The 25,285-nt window shown below is 39.9% G+C and overlaps 2 protein-coding genes across 2 annotated transcripts in view; one reads left to right on the forward strand and one right to left on the reverse strand.

Annotated features, from left to right (window-relative positions):
* The window catches only part of LOC130688904 (uncharacterized), a 32,837-nt gene that overhangs the window by 753 nt on the left and 6,799 nt on the right, over positions 1–25,285 (forward strand). Inside the window, exons 4-7 of the mRNA XM_059497037.1 lie at positions 21,514–21,758; positions 22,161–22,236; positions 23,205–23,297; positions 24,142–24,222. Coding sequence (XP_059353020.1) covers positions 21,514–21,758; positions 22,161–22,236; positions 23,205–23,297; positions 24,142–24,222 — 495 coding nt within the window. The remainder of the gene's footprint in view (positions 1–21,513; positions 21,759–22,160; positions 22,237–23,204; positions 23,298–24,141; positions 24,223–25,285) is intronic.
* Positions 23–17,073, reverse strand: LOC130688909 (uncharacterized). The gene is made up of 7 exons (XM_057511927.1): positions 16,010–17,073; positions 5,207–7,034; positions 4,538–4,669; positions 2,431–2,621; positions 1,670–1,813; positions 1,412–1,536; positions 23–1,342 (listed from the first exon to the last, which is right to left on the reverse strand). The coding sequence occupies exons 1-7, from the start codon at positions 16,228–16,230 to the stop codon at positions 1,215–1,217; spliced, it is 2,769 nt and encodes a 922-aa protein (XP_057367910.1). The 5' UTR covers positions 16,231–17,073; the 3' UTR covers positions 23–1,214.

Raw genomic sequence — 25,285 nt, forward strand, 5'->3', positions numbered from 1 at the left:
TTATCTTTTCCCGAATGCTCCATTTGGAGAGATTATACGTTTATTATATATCAACTGGAAGATTCCACAAAAAAAAAGTGCCCAGCACATGATTTCAAACACCCGTTTGGTATAGGGAGAGAGACAGGAAAAAGAAAAAAAAATTGGAGTGACAGATAAAGATAATGAGAATGTGGACGTAAGAAAACTGCTCGAGTGTTGATAACACTTTGCAAACCTCCTCACCATGGGGACTAACAGCTACAGGATTTTTTTTTCTTTTTTTTTTTTTTTTTGTTTCACAAGAAAAGGTAAAAAGGAAGAATTCAAAACACGGACAGAGATAGAGACTTCGTTTACATGGCTTTTTCATACTATCGAAGACGAGAAAAAAGAGGAAACTGAATTTTTTTTTTTTTAAATCTCGATCAAAACGAAAAATGTAAAGTGAAATGGACAATCAGAGAGGGGTGGGGTGTGTGTCGTTGACAGCATTGGAAAGTAATAATTATCATCTTGTTTCAGAGATGGGAGTTTTTCTTTCACTTTGAGAGAAAAAAAAAATAAACAAACGAGGACGTGATAAAAAAAAAATTAATTCTCTTGGGTAGTTCTCTATACTGCAAGTTGGAGGGCAGTGTGTGTTCGGGTAGGGTGTACAAAAAAATGTTTTTTTTTTTCTTTCGGTATTTGGGCAGTAAAGGAGAAAGGGGCGGAGAAAAATATTATTTAAAAATAATAGGTATTTACATGATAAGTTCCTCCAGAGCGAGCGTTACTGTCCATTCTGGACATGTTGTGTATGTAATTATATGTACGGAATTTTTTTTTTTTTTTGCGTTTTCTGCGTTTTTTTCTTTTCTGGATTTATTTTTGAAACTTTAGCCTCGATGTGTTGAACGAGTTAGCCACCTCCTCTCAAACGGTGGCTCAAACAGGGGGGGGGGGGGATTACTTGAGAAACGGAATTGGTTTTGTTTTGTTGTGGTATGATCATGACTTGATCATTCAGTGGTGGCTAAAAAAAGATACTAATACTGCAACTGTGGAGGGAGAAAAAAAAGTTTTGGTTTATCGGTTGACCAAAATGACTGTTTGCCTTTTGATGGGGTGCGGTAATTTACTGTAATTTCGCGTTGAGAAGTTTGGAGAATGGATGGGGATGATTTTCCCCAGATTCTTGTTGTTTTTTTTTGCGTTTTGTTTTTATTTATTCCAACATAGTTTGTGTGTAACTATGCCGAAGCTGTTTTCTCTTGAGGGTTATTGATTGACGGCTCTTTGCCATAATGTCGCGGGCGGATCATCATCGTGGCCCGTTTGAGAGTGTAGTCCCATCCGCGCCAGCGGAACCAAACGATACCTGCAGAAAAAAAAAAACGCACATTAAAGCAAAAAAGCTGTTTGAAAAAATGAAAATAATTTATGATACCTTGTCTGGCTGTTAGATCTTGCGGGTCGGTCAGGTAGATGCCGTTGAGTCCTCGTCCGCACGATTTCCACCACCAGCCGCCCTTGAGCATGGAGGCGCAGTTGAGGCTGGATCGGTCGTTGTCCCTTTTTTTTTTTTTTTTTTTTTTTTTGAATCGGATTTTCCATTTAGTATTCGTATCTTTCCTTCGTTTTTCTTTTACGACCGATGAGCACAACAAGAGAAAGTTGTTTTTTTTTCTCTCTCTCTTTTGCTTACCGATTGTACGTGGAGAAGGGGCTCAAGTTGGAGCCGTACCAGGGATCGTTCAGCGAGTCTCCGGCGTTGCCCGTGTAGCCGCCAATCTCCAGCTTGTACTGCTCCCGCTCAGAGTACAACTTGAAACTCGAATATTCGGCGTACCTTTACAAGCAAACAAATTCGAATGAAGTAAAAAAAAAAAAGCTTTGCATTTTTTTTTGTTTGTTTAAGAAAATTAGAATCGGCTTTTTCTTTATCGATATGAAAACTTGTCTCGTGTAGTCTAACGAAAATAGAAGGGACACCCCGATGCGGGGCTCTTTCCGTTTGTTTGGGAATGAAATTAACATTTTAACGAGCTGATTATCAGCCTTGTCGACGAGTGAAAATCTGCCATATTCAATCAGCCCGTCTCTCTCTCTCTTTTCGTCCCTTTTTTTCCCTCTCTCTCTCTCTTTCGTACAGTCGTTAATGTTTGAAACATGACGCAATCTAAGGGAGAGCTGCTGGCGAGCGTTCCATGTAAATTCGGCATTCATATTTTTTTGTTGGTTTCGTCTTTCTCTCTATTTTTCAAAAAATGCCGTTTTTTTTTCTCTTTAATTTTATTTTTACGGATATTTATTTTAGAAATTGGTTTTTTGGCCGGTGCGGGGCGCGGCTATTTTTCATTCAAAAAGCCATAACTTTTTTTTTTTTTTTTTTTCGTTTTTACCTGTTTTGTTTTCCCGATAGGATTTGGAAATAGTTTTTAGTTTTTAAAGATGATTGGGATTTACCTTTTGTTGCCTTCGAAATCTTCGAGCTCGACGCGGAGTGAGTAATCTTCGGCGTTGGTCAGCATGTAAATGTTTTCATTTCCCAACCAGAATTCACGATCGGGATCGCCGAAACCGCTTTTGTAATCGTCCCAGTCGCGGTTGAAGTTTTCGCGGTTGTCGCCACCGTAGTCGTCTCGTCTTTGGATCACCTGCATATATTATTTTTTTTTTGTTTTGTTTAAAAACACGTAAAATAAAACAAACAAAAAATCGTGATTGAAATCAGTGACGAATTCAGACAACTCTTTTATGCAAACAATTCGGGACACACAAAAAAACACCTTTTCGTTAAAGAAGTACTAGCGGAACCGATATCCCGACATGATAGCCTTTCTTTTGTTTGTCGGCGATGACGCGGCGATATGTGACTTGTAATGCCACGATCTCTTTGTTGTCCAAATCTCCTTGTGTCTATACGCAGAGACACGTCCGAAGCGTGTGCCACTTGTTTTTAATAGGAAAAACATTTGATATCTCGGCTTCCGTTGTAGTGTCGTATGTCTACTCCGATATAGATTTTTTTTTTAAACTTCCTAATCGTTCGAAAGACGGGGGGAACTATTGGGAGAAAATACGATCCTGTCTGGGAGGGAAGGGGATTGTTTAAATAAATAAAAAAAAAAATGCGTGTGTGGCATCGACAAGTAGAATTTTGAATAAAAAAAAAAGGGAAGATGAAAAGGATGACCAGCTTTCTCTCGTTCTCCCTTTTTTGACTATTTTTGTGACTTAATACCGGTCATGGAGATAATAGACGAATCACATCAATGGCTATCTAATTGGAAGACGACACACACACACATCGAGCAAAAAAAAAAGCATATAAAAACTTCCCAATTGTGAAATGAAGTAAACTTTCCAGTATTTTTTCTGTGGGCAAGTTCCCGTCACTTTGAAATTGAAGAGAAAAAAAAAAAAAAACTAGTCGTGGAACACACACGCACTGACCTACTCGATTCGAAAGAAAAATAGGAACAAAGAAATTGTTGAAAATGCCCATCGATTTGGGCAGCAAAAAAAAAAAAATGTTCTTTTCTTTTGTAGAGTGAGATATCCATCTGTATGCAACGTATGTGTGTGTGTGTGTGTGTGTTGAATCCAACGAGAATGAGGGAGCTCAGAAAGTCTCGACTTTCTCCATACATGGCCGTCCTATGCGTCTTGAACCCGATTCTTTTCTTGAACTGTAATTCCCATCGTTTCTAAAGCAGCAAAAGGGACATCTCGGTCATGTTGGTCTAGTGTTTAGGACACATTCACTGCTCTCTTTCCAGACAGACGAAGCCCCCAAAAAAATCGAGTTTCATTCATTCGTTTTTGTCTGGTGAAACGAGACGTGAGGGTCATTAGCCCAACCCCTCTTCTCACCTGTATAAAGAAAGAAAGAAAAAAAAAAGCAGCGGCCTCACTAGTTACACAAGAAAAATGTTTTTTTTTTCTATCTTTCTCTCTCTTGTGTGTGTGTGTGTGTTGCATCTTCGTGTGTTTACACACACACACACAAGTTGGCCGCCTTTGGCGTCTTTCTCTTTCTGTCGGCAACTGCACACCTGACTTGGCTTACACAAACCGCCCACTTTGCTATACACCCAACCACCAATAACTTCAAATATACTGAAGAAAAGCTCTTCTTTTTTTCTTTTTTGCTTCTCCAAACTCCCCACCGTCCATATGTGTTGATGGATGAGAGATCCGCACCTTCTTCTTCTTGTGCTGTTCGGTCCCGCGAAGAACCGGTTCAACACACGCATAGACTCTACACTACTCCACTAACCCTTTTTTTTTTTTTTTTTTTTTATTTTAAAAACTTTTTCTCTCGGTGTGTGGTAATAAACCTCCTGTTTCCCAACGTGATTGGCTCTTACAGGATCCCCCCCACCTTCTTTTGTTGTCTTTGTTGATACCGTCGAAACTAGTTTCTTTTCTTTCTTTCGATACGTTCAAACAGATCTTGTTTCACTTGATAAAGTCCTTTCTGTCTTTGGAAGTGGGTCGTGATTTTTTTTTTTTTTTTTTTTTTTTTTTCTGGGGGGAATGAAGGGGGAGAATGAAATTGAAAATTTACCGTCCAACCGCCATTAGCGGCTTCCATGTCGCAGTAGACCTTGATGTACCAGAAGCTAGTGCCGCGAATGAGTAGGTAATAGATGCCCGATTTGGTCAGTCCTTGCTCCTTCAATTCGGCGCACGAGTAGCCCTAAAAAAAAAAATGCAAAAATGGAAGTTTGGCTCGTGTTAGATAACAGTTGTCAATCAAGTCCAAGAAAACGGCTAAACATTTTTTTTTTGTTGAGGACGATAAAGACAAAGTGCGCGCAGCAGATGATGTTATCATTAGTTAGAAAAAGACTTGTCCTAGATTTTTTTTTTTATTTTTCTTTCGTGCCTAGGAAAAAAAAAATAGAATATGGGTGTTGACTTGTTTAATAGGCTGGCAGCACAAGCCCCTGGGCGTTTGCTTTCCTCTTTTTTTTTTCTGCTCAGTGAGATATGACGCCATCTGTGTTATCTTTTAACCCGATGGATCCATTCTCATTCTGCCACACAAAGTCTTATAAATAATAACGATTTAAGAAGGGGGAGGGGAGACCCATCTACGGTCAAAAATCATTAAAAAGAAAAGGCTTTCTCTTAAAAGTTAGGCATGTTTTTTTTGTTTGTTTTTTTTTAACTCAATTTTTTGTACGCGAAACACATTTTGTTTTGAAAAAACAAAACAAAAAAACAAACTTACCCGAATGTTTTGCGGAGTCGTGTAATCGTAGAAGAACGTCGTGTTCGTGAAACCCGGTTTGTTCTTCACCGACGGGAAAATGACGTTTGAATTGTTTGGGATGCGGGAACGTTCGGTAGGGCCGGCCGGAACGATGTGCTGCAACAGGACGGACCTGCTGGTCGTCGTCGATGTATTGGCCGTCGCTGCGGCGGCTATGACGGCCGCCGCGGCCGCCGAGACGGACGCCGCCGATGGCTGAAGTGACAAGGGTTTTTTATTGTCCCCCGATTTGGCCGATCCGCCGTTAGACGACGGGCCGGCCGATGTTTGATTGGCCGTTAAAACGACGATGGGATCGTCGTGCAGAAATTCGCTGTCCATAATGTCCGATGGAATGGGAACAACCTCTGGCGGTGGAGGCAGCAAATGAGGCAAAGGCGTCGTCGTCGTCGTTGACGTTGTGGTGGTGGACGATTTAGCGGCGGCCAAAACGGCGGCCACGACCGGCCCAGGGGAGAGCTCCTGGGCGCGGATGACGGACTGCGATCCTCCGACTACCCCGCGGCTGGTCGGAATGTCGGCCGTCTGCTTGAAAGTGACGGACACTTGTTGCGACTCTTGCGGTTTGTTTGCGATGATGACGCCGGCGTCGTGCGCGTCGCTTTTCGATCGTTTGGTTAAATTGCTGGTGGCGCCCGCAGCGGCCGTGCTTCTGCTGCTCGTGCTGCTCGTACTGGTCGTGCTCGTACTGGTCGTGCTGCTGGACACACCCGGCAACGCTGTCTGCGACTCGCGCGCCAATTGCAACAGATTCAAGTTGTCGATGATTTGTTTCGTCTTGACGTTGAGTTCGGCGTGGATGTCGGTCAATGCGCGCTCTTGGCGCTGCGTCTGCCATAAAAGAGCTTCGGATGTTGGGACGAGTGAATCCACAGAGCTCTTGGCTCCGATCAAAACGTTCCAGACTTGGTCCATCTTCTCGGAGACGTCGAGCAACGGGGCCATTTTCTGGTAGAGCTGGTCGAGTTTGGCGTTGCTGACGGTGCTGCTACCGATGCCGGTGGAAGGGCGGCCGCCGGCCAATAGGACGGGATTCTCGGCCGCTGTCAGCAGGAGCGATGAGGCCGATGACGGATCGTGATGGGACGTGACGACGGCGCTGCGGACGTCGGCGACGGCGCTCATCATCTTGTCCATCTGTTCGGAGAAGAGCTCGATGAGGATTTTCAGGTGCCGGTCCATGCTGGCCATTGTCGTGCGGATGGATTCGGCGTCTTCGCCGTTGGCGCTCCAATCGGATCCCCTCCGGTCGATCAATTTATCGCCGCGTATTTGAGGCACGGAGATGTAGGCGCGCGCCTGCTCGCTGCTCGACGACACGTAGTCGTCCGACGCGGTCCCAGCTCTGCCCGTCTCGTTGTAGTTGGCCAGGCCGGCCCACAGTAGGCTGTTTGAATCCAGCTGGTAGGTCAGGACGTTGAGTTTGGAGCCGATTTGGCTCACCTTCTCGTCCAGCGCCAGAATGCGCGGCTCGAGGCTGTACTCGCGATCGGATTGCGTGCGATCCGACGTTCCCGATGCTGTCGTTGCGTTGGCTGCAGTAGCGCCACTGCTACGGCCGCTGGCAGGTGGTGGCGCTGCCGTCGGCGAGCCGGATGCCGAGGACAATTTGTTCAAACGGCCATCCATGACTTTTAATTGAGTCAAAATGGCGTCCGATCGTGCGCTGTTTTCATTCAACTTGGCCAGCATCATTTCCATGTTGCGTTCCAGGCTGTCCACCCGTCGTAATTTCGAATCGATGGCCGACAGAGTGATTTCAAACAGGCTGTAGACGTAGGGATCCCTTTAAAAATTTGAATCGGAAAAATGAATTGCAGCGGGGTTTTTTAATGAGGCGCATAGGTAAAGAGAAAATCGGTCGTGAATGAACAAAAACAGCGTGAAAAAAAAAAAAGAAAGAAAGAGGCGACGACGGATCGTGAGGGTGGGAGGATTGACGAGTGTTTCATGTTTCACCTCATTTGTTATCACCCCAAAGTCAAATATTTAACATAACGGGCGCCGCGGCGCGTGATTCTGTCACAATAGTCTTTTTTTCGGGAGGATGGGCCTGATCCGCCTCCTCCTCTTCTTTTCGAAAGTTCTTGTTTTTGTTTGAAATTATATTTGTGTGAGTGAACGATCGTTCAACTTGTTTCTCGTTTTCCCAGTTGACGAACTCAAACGACTTTTTTTTTTTTTTTTAATTTAATTATTATTTTTTTTTTTTTTTTTTCAGTAGACGATGGCAGGTGAATGCCAGAAACGAAATAGGTTAAGTCTCCGGGTTTTTTTTTTTTGTTTGGTTTAACAATTGTTTGGTTGCACGGGAAAAGAGCCAGTTCTGAACGATGGGCTCCTATTGGTCGGGAAGTAGGGAACTTTGAGTTTGCCTTTTCCATGGTTTATACAGTAGACGACGACAACAACAAATCTTATGACGTACTGTCTACTTATTTTTTTTTATTTTTTTTTTTTATATATATATATTTCTCCCATTTTTGGGGTGGCAAACGTTCTCTTGTGTTTAACCTTTGGCGCTTTCTATCGCACACGACGATCAATCAATTAGCGGTGAAACCGATAAAACGAAATTGGTCAGGTTCTTCTTCTCTTTTTTTTTTTTTTTTTGTTGTTGTTGTTGTTGTTCCCTTTTCAACGGTTTAAAAAAAAAAATTCATTCGGCGAGTTAGTTTGCTCTTTTGTTTTCTTTAAAACAAAAATGTTGTTGAAATTTTGGGATTGTGACGTAAGAAGAGAATAAGGTTACAGAGAATATCAGCATCGTTAAAAGCGGGATAGGCGAAATCTTCTTTTTCCTTGTTTGCTTTTATTTCCTATACGTTCGTAATCGTTAGCGTCTTTTGTTTTTAGTCGCATCGCACTATTTTGTTTTCCACCGTTTAAGGGCACAAACCCCTTTAAATGACCACTCCCTTGTATCCTATCCACAAAGATAGGTAATCTCTCTTTAACGTTACCATGGCAACCCATTTTTTTTTTTTTTCGTGTTGTTGTCACCTCTCTCTTTAAAAAAAAAAAAAAAAAAAAAACAATATTTTTTATTTTTAAATATCCCATTCATAAAATGTTTAGGGAACGAGGACGGGTGACGACGGCGACGCTAAGGCGTCAATGTGTCTGACCACTTTCACGGCGTATGAATTTTTTTTTTTTTTTTTTTTTTTTTTTTTTTTTTTTTTAAAGAGCCAGACGCGAATACCTACTTTTAAAGGAATAAATAGAGAGCCAAAAAAGATATTCATAAATTATTATTTTTTTTTTTTTTTGTAGGCTTCTTGAACAACTGCGCATTGATATCCATCCGCCATTTTTGTTGTTGAAATGTCGTGACAAAATGTAGGACGTCTATATTTTTTTGTACGGTACCCTCTTTGGTTTATTTCTTTGAAAAAAAAAAATGCACAATGTCGTTCGCGCGTTACGGGATGAACGGGGGGGGACGAAACGTGATGATCAACGTCTCAGGTGACGTTGCAAAAATCCCTTTTTTTTTTCGTGCGTGTGTGTTAAAGAAAAGTCGGGAAAAGGACAACCTCTTTCTCTCTGTAGGTGTGTGTGTGTCTTTTCTCCTCAACCTGATAACCCACTCTTCTTCGGGAGAAACGGGCGACGTGTTAGGGACGGCTCCTTCCTCTTCTTCTGCTCAAACCAACGGGACTGTACGGTTTGTCGTGCGTGTGTGTGTGTATAGCCCCGGTGTGTGAGGCAACAACTCGGTCAGCAAGAGAAACGAAGAAAAAGTATATATAAAATCAAAAGGAAGTTGATGAATAGTGAAGAAGGAGAAGAAGAAGAAGAAGAAGAAGAAGAAGGTGGGAATCATCATCTAGGGGCGAATGAACTCGTCTGGTTGGGGGGGTTCGTGACGTCACCGCCGTTCGGGGCTGGCCCGGTTCGACCCGATGGCGACCAAAAACAAATGGCTCTTGTCTTTTTCGATTTTTTTTTTGTGTGTTGCTTTTCTCAATTGATCACAGAGCCGCGCGTTGCTACTTTTATTACGCAGACTTCCCTTTTTTTTTTTTTTCTTTTTTTTTTTAATATTTCATTTTTGGCTACCCTTTTTTTTTGAAGACATCCGGTCGCCATTTTTGTTTTGTCGCTTACATTTTTTTTTTTTAAGCGAATGTTTATTTGCCTTTTATTTATTTATTTGGCGTTTCTCTTTTGAAGAAGGAAAAAAAAAAAAAGAAGTTTTTCTCCGACACTATAATAACAGGTGGTTGGGGAAGAGGTCATCTACCAAAAGGTGGAGAAATCTTCTCTTCGTCTACGAGCGCCTCACATATTTCGCCAAAAACAAAATCTGCTAATCCACAGACACACACACACACACCCGAGCGCCACCTCTCTCTTTTCTTTTTTTTTTTTCTTTCCCCAAAGAAATATTCGTTTTGATCAAGATTGAGAGAATGGTGAATTCAGGGGGGTTATACAACATATCAGTTATATCCATCACTCGATCTCTCAACGGGTGGTCTTTTGCCCGTCCATGTCCCTGACTCTCTTTCTCTCTTGTCAGAAAAAAAAATTCTTTTTTTTTTGTTTTTTTTTTTTTTTGATTTTTTCCTGTTTTTGTTTTTCTTTTGCGTCCACTTCTTTCTCTTCTTTTTAAGGGAAACAAAAATTAGTCATCGGCGCCCTGGTACCCGCCAACCGGCACCTTACAAACAAATTTGAGGAACGAACGAGAGGAAAACAAACGGCAGCTCTTTTTGCTTTTTTTTTTTCTTTCTCAAAAAGAAGGACTCTTCAAATAAATGAATATAAATAACTAGCAGTGCAACATCGAGAGCTTTGTTGCTACACTCTTTCTCTCTCTCTCTCTCTCTCTCTCTCTCTCTCTCTCTCTCTCTCTCTCTCTCTCTCTCTCTCTCTCTCTCTCTCTCTCTTCTCTTTTTTGCCGAGTTGCTTTTTTTTTTTTTTTTGATAAAAACATGTTTTTGTTTGGAAAAAAAAAAAAAAAGATTTTTTCGAGAAATGAAAAGGAGAGAAAACGGTCACTTTATGGCCTCGTCGGCGGGCGTCGTTCCATGATGGTTGAGGGAAATCCTTAGATGGCTCGTCGGTAGTAGACAACGGGTTCTCACACACAGAGGCCATCAGTGTCGTCTATTTGCAACCAGCGGCCCTTTTGTGTACTATATTTCAAAAGTTGAGCAACTTCCAAAGAAAACTTCATTTGCTTTTCAAAATAAGAAAGAAAAAAAAAAACAGATAGAGTCAATCACACAAAATAGTGTTTGACATTCTCTCTTATGTGTCTTTTTTTTTTTTTTTTTTTTTAAGTCTAACCTCGAGACAACTTTTTTTTTTTTTTTTTTTTTTAACGTTACGTTAAGTGATTGACACAATCATCGATGACCATCAAACACCGACATGCAAAACAGCAGCGATTCTCTTGGAAATAATTTTTAGCTGTCTAACAAGCTAGTCATATTATCGCGATTTGTTTCTTTTTTTTTTTCTCCTGTAAGGCAACTGTGGGAAAGAAAAATGGCCACAACAAAAAGGGGGTTGGGAAGCTTTGGTCGGCCATTGAACTTGGGTTTCCTCTTCGCCATTTTTTTTTTTTTTTTTCTTTCATTCTTCAACATATGTGTGGCTTCTTATTTGCAAGCGTTTAAAAGAGAACCTTGTGTAGTTTCTTTTGCGTATGTAACAGAGGGGGACCCGACAACACACACGAACGAAGAGAGTAGACCATTCATTTGCATACCGAGGGCCCAGTGCTGCAAAAGCCGTTCTCTCCTTCTTCTTCTTTGGGCTCGTTCTTTTCTCTCCTTGTTGTGCCCTCTCTCTCTCTCTCTCTCTCTCTCTCTCTCTCTCTACTCGGCTCTCCTTTGTGTTATGAGGTCAGTGTAACGAGATTCGCTCATATCCAATTCGGTCCGTGCCGCCGCCGCCAAAAAAAAAATCAAAGGGAATCTCTCGAGGGCTTCAGACACATCCGCAATTTCTCTTCGTTTTTTTTTTGCCGCATTTTGCCGCTCGCGACAATTCCATTCAATTGATACGCACGGGGCAAAAAAAAATGAAAACAAAATTCGATTTTCAAAGACGAACGAAGAAATAAATGGGGGACCAGCTGTTATTCGTAACGATTGGCCTTATTTATCCAGGTTAGCAGACAACGGGACACACACGCGTGGGGTTATCTGCTGTAGGGTGTTTATTTTCGCCGATGCATATCCGCGTCCGCAAAAGGTGGGGAGTCTCCCGAAAAGAAAAAAAAAAAAAAGTTATGTTACGCGTTTTTTTTTTTTTTTTTTTTTTTTTTTTTTTGGCTCGTTTCCAACAAAGCCGAAGAGAAGGTGGGAATGATTATTCTCTTCGTTTTTTTTTTTTTTTTTTTTTTTTGCGTTCACAGTCGGTGGTGGCGATTTTAATTCACACGAAAGAAAGGAAAGAAATTTTTTTTTTTTTTTTTTTTTTTAAAAAAAGGCCCCCATCTTTTTTTTTTTTTTTTTTTTTTTTACATTTTTGAGGTGTGCCATTTTGATGTTTTTAAGAAGAAAGAAACCTTTTGATCTCACCTGGGTGGTGTGACAAGTAGGTGCTCATGTTGACACATTTTTTCAAGGACGTCAAGTTTGTTTTTTTTCTTTCTAAAAATCCCCATTTTGATTCGTTCAATTGAAGTAACAAAACTCCAAGTTCTGTCAGCTTTCTCTCCCTTGATAAGCTTCTTCATCTTGGCGAATCAAAAATCAGGTAAACGAGAAAACAAGAGACACACGCGCGCATGAGCTCTAAGATGATTGCGTTATCCTCTATGCCAATCGCGTGTGTGTCTACTTGATCAATAAAGAAAAAAAAGAAATAAAAAAACCTGTCGGAACAAAATGGTGGCCCCGACCATAAAAAGAAAGCGTTCTTCTTCTTGCAGCTTCTCTCTCTCTCTCTCTCTCTCTTTCTTTCTTTCTCTCTTTCACCGTCGTTTAGAATAGTTCAAAACGTGTAGAAAGAAAGAGCAGACATCGAGACACACACACACACACACATCAAGAATTGCTTTTTGTTTTTTTGTTTTTTTGCCGTGCTCCGGAATTACAGTCCAATCCGGACGTGGACGATTGATGAGGGTCACGTTACACATACGTATGTGTTTAAAAAAAAAAAAAAAAAGAAAATAAAGGGAGAGCGACGAAGAGACGACTCTACATTGGAACAGAGAAGGGGCAAACGAAAAGAAAGAGAGTGACTTGACCAAATCGAGCAAAAAGGGGGCACCAGTCCCGGCTGTCTGTTGCTTACGTGTGTACATCACAGCGGAAAACAAAACAAACAAATATTATTGAATTAGAATCAAACATATTGGGGAGGGTGGGGGGGTTTGAATCGTTTAAGATAGGCAACAGAAGTGGCTCGATGATAGGCACTTTGTTCAATATTTTCTGAACGAGTCTTGTTGAATGGACCAATCGAGTGAGAAAACATGCCCATCACATCGTTTGAAAAATAAATTTAAAAAAAAGCGATAGGCAAATGGAGAGTGCATTCTACCCTCTTTTAAAAAAAAAAAAAAAAAAATACTTTTTGTTTGATGCCATTGCGTGAGGTGAAACAAAAAGAAATCATTTCCCCACCGGTTGGGGTCTTTGCCGGGACGGCCCAAAAAGAAGCCGTTCGCTCCTCCTCCTGAAAAAAATTTTAATGTTTTTTTTTTTTTTTTTTTTTTTGTCTGTGACGGACTCAACGTTTTCTTTGATTGGCTGATGGCTCCCGTAGAGACGCAACAGGTTTTTAACAAGAAAGAAAAAAAAATTTTTCCTTTTGGTTTAAAATATCTTTTTTTTTTTTTTTTTTTTTTTTTTGCTCTCCGTGTGTGTGTTAATACAAAGGCGATGACAAGGATGACAAATATCATCACAAGTCTGTTAAAGAATGTGTCCCTCTTCTTTCCTTTAGGGCTCTCACGTCGGTGCCGTTAAGATCCAAAGTTTTTTTTTGTTATGTGTGCGCGTTCGGATTTGATGATTTGAAAAAAAAATCAGTTGGAATCCGACACGGAACAAACACGCCGACCCTTTCCCCGTATCGTGAAGGGCCCTACTTTGTCATGTAGTGTGTCTCTTCTTTTTTTGGCTTTTTTTTTTTTCTGGGTCTTATTGAGCGAGTGGACATCCGTACAACATTTTTAATCGCAGGTTGTTCCCCTTTTTTTTATTTTTATTTTTTATTGATAAGGAATTCATTTTTCTATGGTGGGGGTATCGCATTTTCACTTTTTGATGAATGGCGCGAAAGTTTTAAATTTCAAAAAAAAAAGAAAGAAAGAAAGAGACAAATGGAATCGATTTCTCGTGAAATAAGACAACCACAAAACAGTCCCCACACATTTTGTGCCGATCCAACCAATCGCTTGTGCTAATAAAAGGTGCGGTTCGTATTGACGCGCTCAAGCGCCTCTAGGCGGCAATTTCAAAAATAAAAAACAAGAAAAACGAAATGTCCTACGCACACACACACACACACACACAAAAAAAAATCGGTTTAGTAAAAAGATTGTGTGGTCGCTTTTGTAATTTGGTGGTGGCGGCCGCTTTCGAGCGGGTCCCGTTCAATCAAAAGAAGAAGCACACAGTTTCAATTGGCCCCCTTCTCTTATTTTTCAACCGTAATTTACCCCCATCGCTGAAGGTAGTGGGTGTGTTTAGGTAATCGTAACTTTCACTCTTTTTTTTTTCAATCCCCGCCTTCATTTGTTTTTTTTTCTGAACTTTCTGAATCGTTTTGTGTGTATGATTATCCCCCCCCCCCCCCCCCCTTTTTTTTTTTTTTTTTTTCTTAAATAATTAAATTTTCCCTTTTTTTTTTTTTCGTTTCTTTCTTGCCGACCGCACCATTTTTCCCAGAGGGTCTCAACAAGTGCTTTGCGTGACACACGTTCAGATCTCGGAACCAATTGCGAAAAGAAATCCCTCCCGACCGCGCCCATCATTCGACGACCTCTTGCGTTGGCCGTTGTTCCAAAAAAAAAAAAAAAACAGCCAAACAAATCAAATGCAAAAAAAAAGACACCTGCATTGTTTGTCATTTGTTTTCCTTTTACAACAAGGCCAATCCATTATGTCGATGCCTCCCCGCTGATCATTTTTAATTGTTCAGTTTTTTTTTTTTTTTTTTTTTTTTTTTTTTTTTTTTTTGATCAGTTCAAATTGAACTATCGTAAGAAACGTGGAGGGTTCATTGTCTCCGCTAAACCCCCTTTGTTCCAGTTCTCTTGTTTGTTCTTTTTCGTACAGATTTATTATGCGCAATTTGGGGGGGTTTTAAGATGGTCGGCTCGTACAGTAGAAAAACGTGTTGTTATTATTTGTTTGCCCTGGATTTTTAGTTTTGGGAAAACATTTGAAAATCGTTTGCATTGTTTGTGTTGTTTTCCCAACAGCGGTGAGAAATGTCGGTCGTGAGACAACAGAATTTGAACCCGAAAGGCTGGACACCTCTTTACGTAACGCTAACGTAGAAAGCGATCTGTTTTTTGTTTTTTTTTATTTTGGTTTTCAAACCCAAAATCATTTGCGGTCGACGATTCCATCATCGACGAAAGTGATTGGGCCGATTGTTTGCGCACAAGGTCGACATTTTTTTAGAAACACACACACAAACTGGCCAACAGTTGAAATAGAAAGAAAAAAAAAGGGAAAAGGGAATGATTATTAAGGGCAACAACCAATTGATTGTAGTGGTTTGAACACACGTGACTCTCTCAATGGCGTGAATGGGTGGCAAAATGCAAAGTTTTCGTGTTCAGCATTTTGCGTTTAAAACACAGCGATTGCTTCACGTGCCAGGCCACTTGACTCACCACTCTTTTTTTTTTTTTTATGTAAGAAATTGCTATCCGTTTTGCTCGATTTAAAAAAGAAAAAACACGTTCGTTTTTTGAAAAAAAAAAAAACACACACACCTGTTGCTATTTTGTTTTTTTCTTGGCTATTTAACTCGGTCAATCGCCCTGGACACACACCACATTTGGCCGGTTTGCTTTCCATTCAAGCATTTTATGCGATAGTATTTTTATTTATTCACAACAGGCCAAGTTGAAAAAGAGAAAAAAAAACAAAACAAAACAAAACAAACTGGAAATCCGCGTATTTGACCGATATGCCTTTCTGATTTGTTCCAATCATATGATTTTGATAACTTTGCGCGCTTCTTTTTTTGCCGACCGTTAAGTGCGAAACTTAATATTGTTTTTTTGTTTAAATGGGCGTTTAACTTTCCCTCCTTCTTCTCGAAAAAAAAAAAAAAAAAAAAAAGAGAGAGTTTCATTTGTTTCCCGAGATGGCCAAACGAACGGATAAAGTGAACGCAATGCTTCGGAAATCCTTCAGGTAAATTCAATATTATGGGGGGGGGGGGGGAGAGGTTTGCGGTCACTTCGGTCCCGGTTTTTAAATTTAAAGAAAAATGAAATCGAAACCTTTTTTTTTTTTTCCTGATTTTTCAACAAAAAAAAATGATTGCTTGAAGGAATTGTTCAATCGGTGAAAGGTATTTTTTCATTTGGTTAAAGGAAAAATGGGCAAGTTCTTTTTTATTAGGACGAGAGGCTCTTCCTTTTTTTTTTTTCTCGATAGAAACTCGGAGAGTCAAGGTTTTATTTTTTATTTTTCTTTACAGAAAAGCTATGCGAGAGCTACCGTTGGTTAGTTAAATAAGAATGACTCGACGTGATTCACTAGGTCAACCTTTTTTTTTTTTTTTTTAAATGAAGGGCTTCGAAAAGAAAAACAAGAAATGTACCTCCAATCGTCAGGTGTAATGCTGGAGGGTGTCGTTGTCGTCGATGTTGTCGTCGTCGTTGTCTTGACGGTCGCTGCTCTCGGACGATTCGATGACGTTCCAGCATTAGCTGCGGTTGCGTTGCTCCGTTTAGCGGCTAGCGCGAGCTCGGCCATCGACGACCAGACAACCAGCAGAGCCAACAAGAGCCGCCGCTGTCCTGTCGCCATCATCCACTTCATGTCGTCTCACTTTTTCCTTCCCCGTCTCTCTTTGCGATTTTTTTTCTTGACAGTGTCCGTTTTTGAAATTTTATTTAATTTTTTTTCTTTTTCTGGCTTCTTTTCTAATTTGGTTTATTTATTTTTTTTTTTGTTAACCTTATTGGATTGGCTTCCTCCCTTTGTCTTTGGGGGGGGGGGGGAGTGGGTTGTTTGAAAATGTTCGGACACAGGCGAAAAAAAAAGAGAAGATGATTATGTCGATTATCAAGTCCAGCACGGGTCCATTTGACAGACCGTAACACACACGACAAAAAAAAAAGCCACACACACACAAAATGGCCAGCTACCACTCAGCACTAGACACTGATTATTTCAAAAAAGCGACGATTCATTCAGTGAACTACAATGTCAAATGATCCATTTCTTCTTCTTCACCCCGATTTTAACGATTTCAACACGATCGGCCCTTTTTGTGCGGAATTTTTTCTCAAATCGAAAAAATTGGGCGACGCTTTAAAGAAAAAGTTCTTTTTTTTTTAAAAAAAAAAAAAAAAAAGTTCACGATATTTTTTTTTTCACGACACTAACACACAAATCACTCACGGAAAGAGACGTAAATTAAATGCGAAAAAAAAAAAATCAACCCTGGACATCGACCCTGTCCTGGGTCTTTTGCGAAGAGTTTTAATTTTTTGAGGGGGGGTGGCGTTTGCGCGTTCTTTCCCGTTTTCTTGATTGTGTTAGGTAGTCGTTTAAAACAAAAAGAAAAAAAAAAGAAAAGGCTGGAAATTGTGTGTCTGAACTTTTTTTTTTTTTTCTTTTCTGTACGGGACTGCTGAGATGGTGGTGGAAGTTGGTCACGTGTCGATCGACAACTGAGCTTCCACCTGTCCCGGCCCCTACCTTGTATAGTCTCTCACTCACGCACACTTCTTTTCTCCTTCTTGTTTTTTTTTTCTTGTTTTCTTTTTTTTTCTTTTCTTTTTTTTTTTTTTTTCGTTCGGCTTGTTGACTTGGGTAGTCGACTTGGCGAGTCGACTCGCCAAGTCGACTATTTTTTTCTTTTCTTTTCTTTTCTCGTAAACTTGAACAATAATCGATCGGCGTATGTTTTTTTTTTTTTTACACAGTCGATCAATCGTGAATATGTTTTTTGTTTCTCTTTAATCTCAATTAGGGATTACGTTCGTCTTTTGTTTTTTCGAAATGTATTCTTGTCGCCGCCAGCTCTCTTTTATTCTAGCAGATAAAAGAAGAAGAACACCATTAAAAGGAAAACAATTTCTTTTTACTTTTCGTTTGGTTGCGGAGACTTGATCGCTTTATATTATTTCGTATGCCTGACATTAGCATACGATGATAATGATAACTAAACAGGCTAAATAAAGACCGTAGGCTTCTTTTTTTTTTCATTTGATTCTACCCATTTCAAAAATGTTTCTTTCATTTTACCGTTAAAATTTGATTCGATTGCGTTTATTCATTTTTCATCCAACTTGTTAGTCAGGTGTTTTTTATTCTTTAGATTTTATTTTTTTCGTCAGCCGTGTCTAAATTGAAAAAAAAAAAAAAAGAGGCCGCCTTCGAGCGCGCGCGCGCGCGCGCAATCGTCGTGGTTCAAACTTTCCATAGCCGACAACGACACTTTCACTTTGAAATAGCCCCCTCCTTGTTTTAAATAATATTTTTCTTCTTCTACGTCGTGATTCTGACTAGCAATCATCGTAAAAAAAAAAAAGGAAGAGTTAAAAAAAAAAAAGGTCGTAATTGTTGCTCTTTCGCATAACGAACTATCTGATATCGTTCACGGCTGATTGCCTGCAGCACGCGATCGCTCTTAATATTTGCCTTAATAATTCTATTATGTGTGGGTCCCGATTTTTTCAACAAAAAAAAAAAATGTGGCTTTCTTCTAGAGCTCTTTAAATAAAATTTTGAAAAAAAATTTTGAATTTTCGATAACAAAAAAAAAGCGGGTCCGTGTGTCTTTGTGCGGCGGGAATCACGTTTTTTTTTTGTTTTTTTTTGCTTTTATGCAATAAATAACCAGTTTTTCTTTAAAAAAAAAAATCCTGTAATATGTAATGCGCAAGTGTTATCAACCCCGCCGCCGCTTCCCCTTAGGAAATAGTTCAAGGCATATTACGTATGTACACACATTTCGAAAAAAAGATTTGGACGAACAATTGCGACGATGGAACTCGTATCGTCCGATTCAGTTTTTTTTTGTTTTTTTTCTTGTTTCAGTTTTTTTTTTGTTCTGCGTTCATTCAACAACGGAAAGAGAGAGAGAGAGTCTTATTATTATTATTTTTTTTTTCCTTTACTACAAAGATCTATTTTTTTTTGCATGATTTCTCTCACTTGCGTTTGTCTCGCGATCCTCGTCGGCGTCGATTATCAAGTCACGAAAAAAAAAAAAGGTCTATTTTTTTTTTTTTTTTTTCACCCTTCTCTATCCACTTGAACGGCGTGCATAATTACGTCTTTCAGTGTTACGAGAGAGAGAGAGAGACACACACACCTCGGTCGTTTCAGGTGAACCCGAAGGAGCTCTCTCACTCAAGTTCTCTTTCTCTCTCTCTCTTTCTAACCTACTTTGAATGACGTCGACCGTGCCCTCTCCTCCGGCTTTTTATTTATTTATTTTTTTTTCTTTCTTTCTGTCGGTCCGTGGACGAGACACGTTCACATCCAGGGAAATGCCTGGATTAAATTTTATAACTTAACACACTCTCACGTTTTTTTTTTGTTTTTTTTTTTTTTAATTTCTTCGAGTTGGATTAGGAATCGTATATTTTAAATTCTTAGTGAAATGAAGATGGAAGTGAATCAAATTCAAACTATTTTCGAGCTGCGATAGAAAATTCTGGAATTCCATTGCGTAACGCATTTCGTTTTTTTTTTTTTTTTTTTTTTCTTCTATGACAATAGCCGGATTCGATATACTGGACATAATGGGATCATGGTCGCACATGCTTTTTGTTTTTATTTTTATATTTTTCGAAATTACGACGAGGGGGGCGGGGGGGGGGGATGAAGGCGAAAGGGTGTGGAACACCAAGGGGGAGGACTCTCTCTATTTTCGGCATTTAAACGGTGGCGCGATTGCACGTTCGTGTGTACGCCGGTGGGTCTGTCGATCGCATTTGTTTCCATTCGACTCACGAACTTTTAATCGTTCACCGTCGCCATTTCTTCACCTCTCGAATGTTGCGCAACGGTATTGTTCGGCGCGGTGTGGTCCTATTGTTTCGATTCTTTTATGGACCGGTCGAGGATAGATAGCAGTTAATAGTTTAGATTGTTTTGTTTTTTTTCTTTTTGTTTTTGGTTTTTTTTTCAAACTGCCTTTGCAAAGTAATCGTTAACCGCTTTATAGTTCGGTTACATGTCACCAAATCCAAGGTCTTTTTTACTTGAATTGAATTACGATAATAGCTTATTGGTCCTTGAGAAAAACAACACAATGCGTCGTACTTACCAAACGAAGCCCAATCGAAATTGAATTATGCAGACGATTTTTAAATGGTTTGACTATACGAAAAACAAATATCTCGCACACTTTGCGGTGTGTCGTCTTTCAAGAGCCTCTCTCTCTCTCTCTCTCTCGCTCTCTACCCCCGTCCGGTTTCTACGATTATTTTGTGGTAATGTGTGTAACAAAAAAAAAAAAAAACCTAGCTATAGAAAGTGAACGCGATTATGTGTAGGTCCCAACAAGAACTGAGTCTTCTTGCGAAATGTTCGCCGGGGCTCGAAATGACGAACGAGAAAAGCGTCGACGGGGCCTCTCCGATGTCGTCACTCCTCACGTTCTTTTCGTCTATCGTACGACTCTCTTTATTATATTCATACATCCCGTATACATCGTCGTACATATAAAATAATAAGAGTCGAGTGAAGAAAGAGCGTAGATAGGACCGCGGCACTTTCACTGGCCAAGATGACCATTCATTCGTTGAAGCTCCAAACTCGACAAGACATCATAAATCCATACATTATCCCTTTTCTTTTCCTTCACGATCACGTTGGAATTTTTTTTTTTTTTTTTTTTTTTTTTTGTGCTTATTATAATGATGGACCTTAATGTGAAGCCATTCTTCAAACATATTTGTTTTTTTTTTTTTTTTTTTTTTTTTTTGTTTTAATTCTCCCCTTTTCTATTTTTCCTCTTTGCATTTGAAAAGGGCCCGATGTCTTTGAAATTAAAAGTAATTCGATTTGAATAGGGAAACGAGGCCATCAAGATGTTGCACGAATTTCGATTCCCGATAGGATTTTTTTTTTTTTTTTTTTCCCATTGAAACTGGACAAAAACAAAAGCTTAAAGGAAGTCGGGAACGCGGTCCCATTTTTCGAATAGTTTGAATGTTCAACATGGTTTTTTTTTTTGTTTTCAAACATCTTTGAATGACAGCGTTGCGCACTTGCGTGAATGAGGCGTTTCACCATAATGTGTGGGAGGGAAATGATTTGCGCAGTTCGTGAGAATTCGTCGCAACCTTGTTGCACGTCATTTAATGTCGTGATTCGGCAAAGAAAATGATGAAAAAATTCCGGTACGTTGTCATCTTCAAGTGCACAAGGAAATTGAACCAATGGGGCGTAGAGGTCAAGGGCTGACGATTGTGCGCACCAATCAGCGTCTTTTTACGCACAAGGAACGGGGCGGACGTGATGAAGATGACACGAACAATGTCATTTTTTTTCGATCAAATGTATCGTGCAACCTTGAATGATAGAAATCGTGGCCGAAAACGTTGCATTTGATAGTCGAGTTCGTTATGGGGCGTCATGAGCGGCGTTTGCGCATCGTCCGTGAATGTCTAACGATCGGCCAGTTTTTCTGCGCATCGAAAACATTGTTGTTGTTTTGTTTTTTTTTGTTTTTCTTATCTTCCAAAACGTCTCGTGTTTCCGTGAGGATGGGCTCGTCACGATTTCCCATCAGTCCTTATATACGTTTTTTTTTTTTTAAGGTGGCGGGACTCGTGCGTCGGCGTTCATCTTTTTTTTTTTCGTGATTTTCATTTTTTTTTTCTTTCCTCCTCAATTTTCTGTTTGTGCTTCTAATTTCTTTTTCTTTTTCCTCTACGAAAATATTTATTTTATGGTTATTTTTCCCTAACGTCTATGTGAGCCCCTCATTATCACGCGTTCAAGGGTGTTCTAACCTTGGCGGGAGTTATGAATCTTCGTTTCTTTCATCTCTCCCGCGCGCAAAACAACAAAAATTCATCTCCGTTTCTCTTTTTTTTTTTTTTTTTTTTTTTTTTTTTTTGTCCTCTTTGTGAACAGACACGGCGAGTTCGAGAGTTGAAGAAGAGGGTCGTCGTCGAGTCGTTCGTGACACGATCGTTTCGCATTGTTTAAACGCGGGCGGCGGCGCAGCAGCGGCCGACGATGTTGCAAGACCGTGGACATCGTGCGCCACTCATTTTACACCAGCGCCCGTGGCCTCCTCGCAGTTTGGCGGACCTTCGTTCTGGCCGGACATGAGGCGACCCTCACACCGCCAACAACAACAACAATCGTCGTTAAAGGTAAACGATTTTAATTCATAACATTTTTTTTCGATACGTTTCGTTTATTTTTGTTTTGTTTTTTTGTGGGTTAAGGTTCTTGTAGACCTTGAAAAAGAAACAATTTTTTTTTTAAAGGACAGTTGAAAAATTTTGAACGTAGTTTAGCATTTTCTCCTGTTTGTTGGGGAAAGTCCTTTTCGTATTGATGATCGGTGGCTAGTTACTTAGCGCAGCTGTTGTTGCGCTCCCAAGTCACGCTCGCGTGAATCGCGGGTTGTGCGCGCACCGTTGCATATATATTTGAAATGATTCGTTTAAATCACACAAGGAGAAAAGAACGTTCGTTCTGAAAAATGGGTTTCTTTTTCTAAAAAAAAAAAAAAAAAAATTCTATATCATTGACATTATACATTTTCATAGTTGGTTGAAGAAAACGAGCGGCCAGCGTTCCGTCACGATGGACAACAACCGAAAATTGCCACCGACGATCAACCAGGTATTCTTAACCCTCTCTCTATCTCTCACGTAGATTTTTTTTTTTTTTTACCTACCTTTCAAAAAAAAAAAAAAAAAAAAAAAAGTCCGTGTGTGTGTATGTAAACAATAATCATAAAACACGAAAGTAAAAGAAAAAAAAAAATGTGAGGAGTTTTTATTCTTGCACGCGGAGAGTAACGTACAGGGAAAAAAGAGAGAGCGCACTAGGGCGACTGTATCTAAAAAAAAAAAAAAAAAAAAAATTTTTTTTTGTTTTGTTTATTTATTTATAAATGTGCTCCTCCTCATTGGTGCGTATACGCATTATAGGAAAAGGAAGACGTACACGACAAGAGGCTAACGTCATCCATCTGTCGCAATCGATCACGCATAGTGTACACACACACACATGTTTTATTTTTTTTTATTCTTTCGAGTTTCCCTTTTTTTTTTTTTTTTGTTGGTTATTGTGGTCGGTCTCTTTCACTTGTTTTCGGGCAAAGTTAGGGATTTTTTTTTTTGTTGTTGTTCGAGAAGGTCCGTTGGATTCGATATTTTCCTGCCCTCAGTTGGAACGTTTCCTTTAAAGAGACACTCTCACTCGTCGTTCCTGTTTTTTTTGTTCTGATCTCATTCGTCCCGTTCTCCCAATTAAAAGGGGAAAAAAAAAATAGAGAAACACACAAACGAGTATTCCATCAATGTAGGTCTACGTGAAAGACCCCCTTTTTCTTCTTCTTTCTATGATTTATATTCATCTTTTCCTGCACGTCATTTATGTTTTTCCTCGTCCGTGATCAAGTCGTTGGCGTGGATTGGTTCCGTGTTAATTAGGCATTCAAAAAAAAAAAAAAAAAAAAACGGAGCATGTGATGCTATTTATCTGTAAGCTAGTTTGACGGGCGCATTCACGCTCTACCGTTTTCTATTTGTTTGTTTTGCTCGACTCACGATTGTCACTTTTTTTTTTCCTTTAACGTGAAACAGGTGGCAGCCAACAGCTGACGGCCAGAGGAGGGAGCGGTTTTAAACGCATCTACGCCACCAACAGAGCGGCTCTCCCAGAACCGAACGTATCAGGTAACCGAAAAAAAAAAAAAAATCATTTGTGGTCCCCCCATTTCCCGGTGGTGATCATAAATGAACAAATTAGTTAAGGATAAATAATAAAAAGAAAAAAAACCTCCACCCTAAAGAGAGAGAGAGAGAGAGATAATGAACGGACGGTTTGCCCGTTTTCACTTGTGCCGACCATCGCCTGTTAACCAACCTCAAGTTGTGGAAGACGTACTGCGGATGGATAACACACAGAGGGGGGAATTGCTTTCTCCTTTTTTTTTTTTTTTTTTTTCTTCATGAAATGATGATGATTTGATGAAACATCCTCTATAACCCGCACGCTCTCTATGTGGGCTTTTCTTTTTTTCTTTTTTTTTTGAAGGCGCAAACAACCCAAGTCGGGTAAAGGGACTGACTCACAATCGGGACCGACTCGCTAAAAATGGTAGAAGAAGAAAGAAAAAAAAAAAAAAAAAAAAAAACGAGTTGGCGATCTATCTGTTTGTTCTTATGGTTCATTGACCAAAAAGATCACACAGTCGAATTCGACCTCCTTTTTTTTCCTATTCGATTCCGTTTGTACGTGTGATGGATGATGGATCACGGACATTTTTATTGTTCTCTCTCTTTCCTATTGCGGAATGAAGGGGTGTGGGGGCGAGTCGGTAGAGAGTGAAAGGATATAGAAAGGGGGACTTCCACTCTATTCCATTTTTGTTTTTTTGTGCGTCTGTTGCAACGCGTTTTTGCTTCACCTTTTTCATTTGAAAAAAACAAAACAAAAAACAAGTCCCTCTAGTGTAGGCTACGCACGTACCGATATGTACTGAACTCCCCGCAGACGCATTTGTGTTTCGATTAGCAGGTGAAATCACGCGAGGCGGATCGGCCACCGGCAGCAGTCACGACCAACGCATCGAGCAGCGACAACAAGATCCAACCGCAGGTGAGAGTTTGAGCAACACGCGTTGTAACACTGTGGCATAGAGAAATAAATACATAAAAAAAAAAAAAAAAAAAAGAAGCATAAGAAAAAAGAGAGAATCACACGATAGAAAATCTTGTCGGAGGTTCGCTTCCGCCCCGATCGATCAACATCTCACCGGATGATGGAGTCCCACGTCCAGCTCCTTTTTTTTTTTTTTTTTTTTTTTTTTTTGTGAATAAAAGCGCTGCATCAGTATACAGTCGGAATATTTCCCATCGTTGCATGTATTTGTTATTCCTTCCTCCCTGATTTTTTTTTTTTTTTTTTCTTTGAAATTCCGGTTAGGGATGACGTCAAAAACAAACCTACCCTACTCAAAAGTGGGGGGTGGGGGGGAGAAGGAAAAAAAAAAAAAAAAAGGGAATTTTCAAAAAGAGAGAAAGAAGTGCATTTAAAATAAAATAAAAAATCAAGTTCATTGATTTGTTGTTGATGGCGGCGAATCCCGTCGTCTGGTTACCTGTCACCAATTAAGAAACGCAGCTCGTGTATAGAAGCCGGTTTTGTTTTTGTTGCTGCTTTACCAATGATTGTTATCGACAAACATCTGTTCCAGCATTTGTAGAGCTCTCCGATTTTCTTTTCTGTCGTCTGCTCTCGATTGATTTATCAACGGCTTTTGCACACACAACGAAACCGAAAATTGAGCACGCATACATATGCATTATCAATTGTATGTGTACACAAGTCAATGACGAAGTCTCTGCCTGTCTGTCTGTCTGTGTGTGTGTGTGTGTGGTGAAAGAGACTTTCTTCGGGGCCAAACCATCCGTGGGAATGGGTTTTGGATGCGTGAGCGTTTTGATATTTTCTTCTATAGCGCCGCCTGTCTTCGCTGAATTTTTTTTTTTTTTTTTTTTTATATATACAACAAAGATGGACACGAGTAGTTTTTATTTAGTTTTTGATTTATCGCATTTTATTTCGCCGACAATGACCAGTAAATTAAAAAAAAAAAAAAAAAAAACCGGACCTAATCGAGCGATAATACGTAAATGGTCGGGACAAAAAAAAAAAAATT

This window comes from Daphnia carinata, chromosome 9 (assembly GCF_022539665.2).
Source record: "Daphnia carinata strain CSIRO-1 chromosome 9, CSIRO_AGI_Dcar_HiC_V3, whole genome shotgun sequence".
NCBI classification, from domain to species: Eukaryota; Metazoa; Arthropoda; class Branchiopoda; order Diplostraca; family Daphniidae; genus Daphnia; species Daphnia carinata.

Bases quoted from the DNA above. Each gene is read 5' to 3' on its own strand.
- LOC130688909 (XM_057511927.1), bottom strand. From the start codon at position 16,230: ATGAAGTGGATGATGGCGACAGGACAGCGGCGGCTCTTGTTGGCTCTG. The intron at 4,670-5,206 runs GTAAGTTTGTTT...TTTTTTTTTTAG, and splicing joins CGACTCCGCAAAACATTCGG to GGCTACTCGTGCGCCGAATT. The intron at 2,622-4,537 runs GTAAATTTTCAA...TAATATATGCAG, and splicing joins CCGCTAATGGCGGTTGGACG to GTGATCCAAAGACGAGACGA.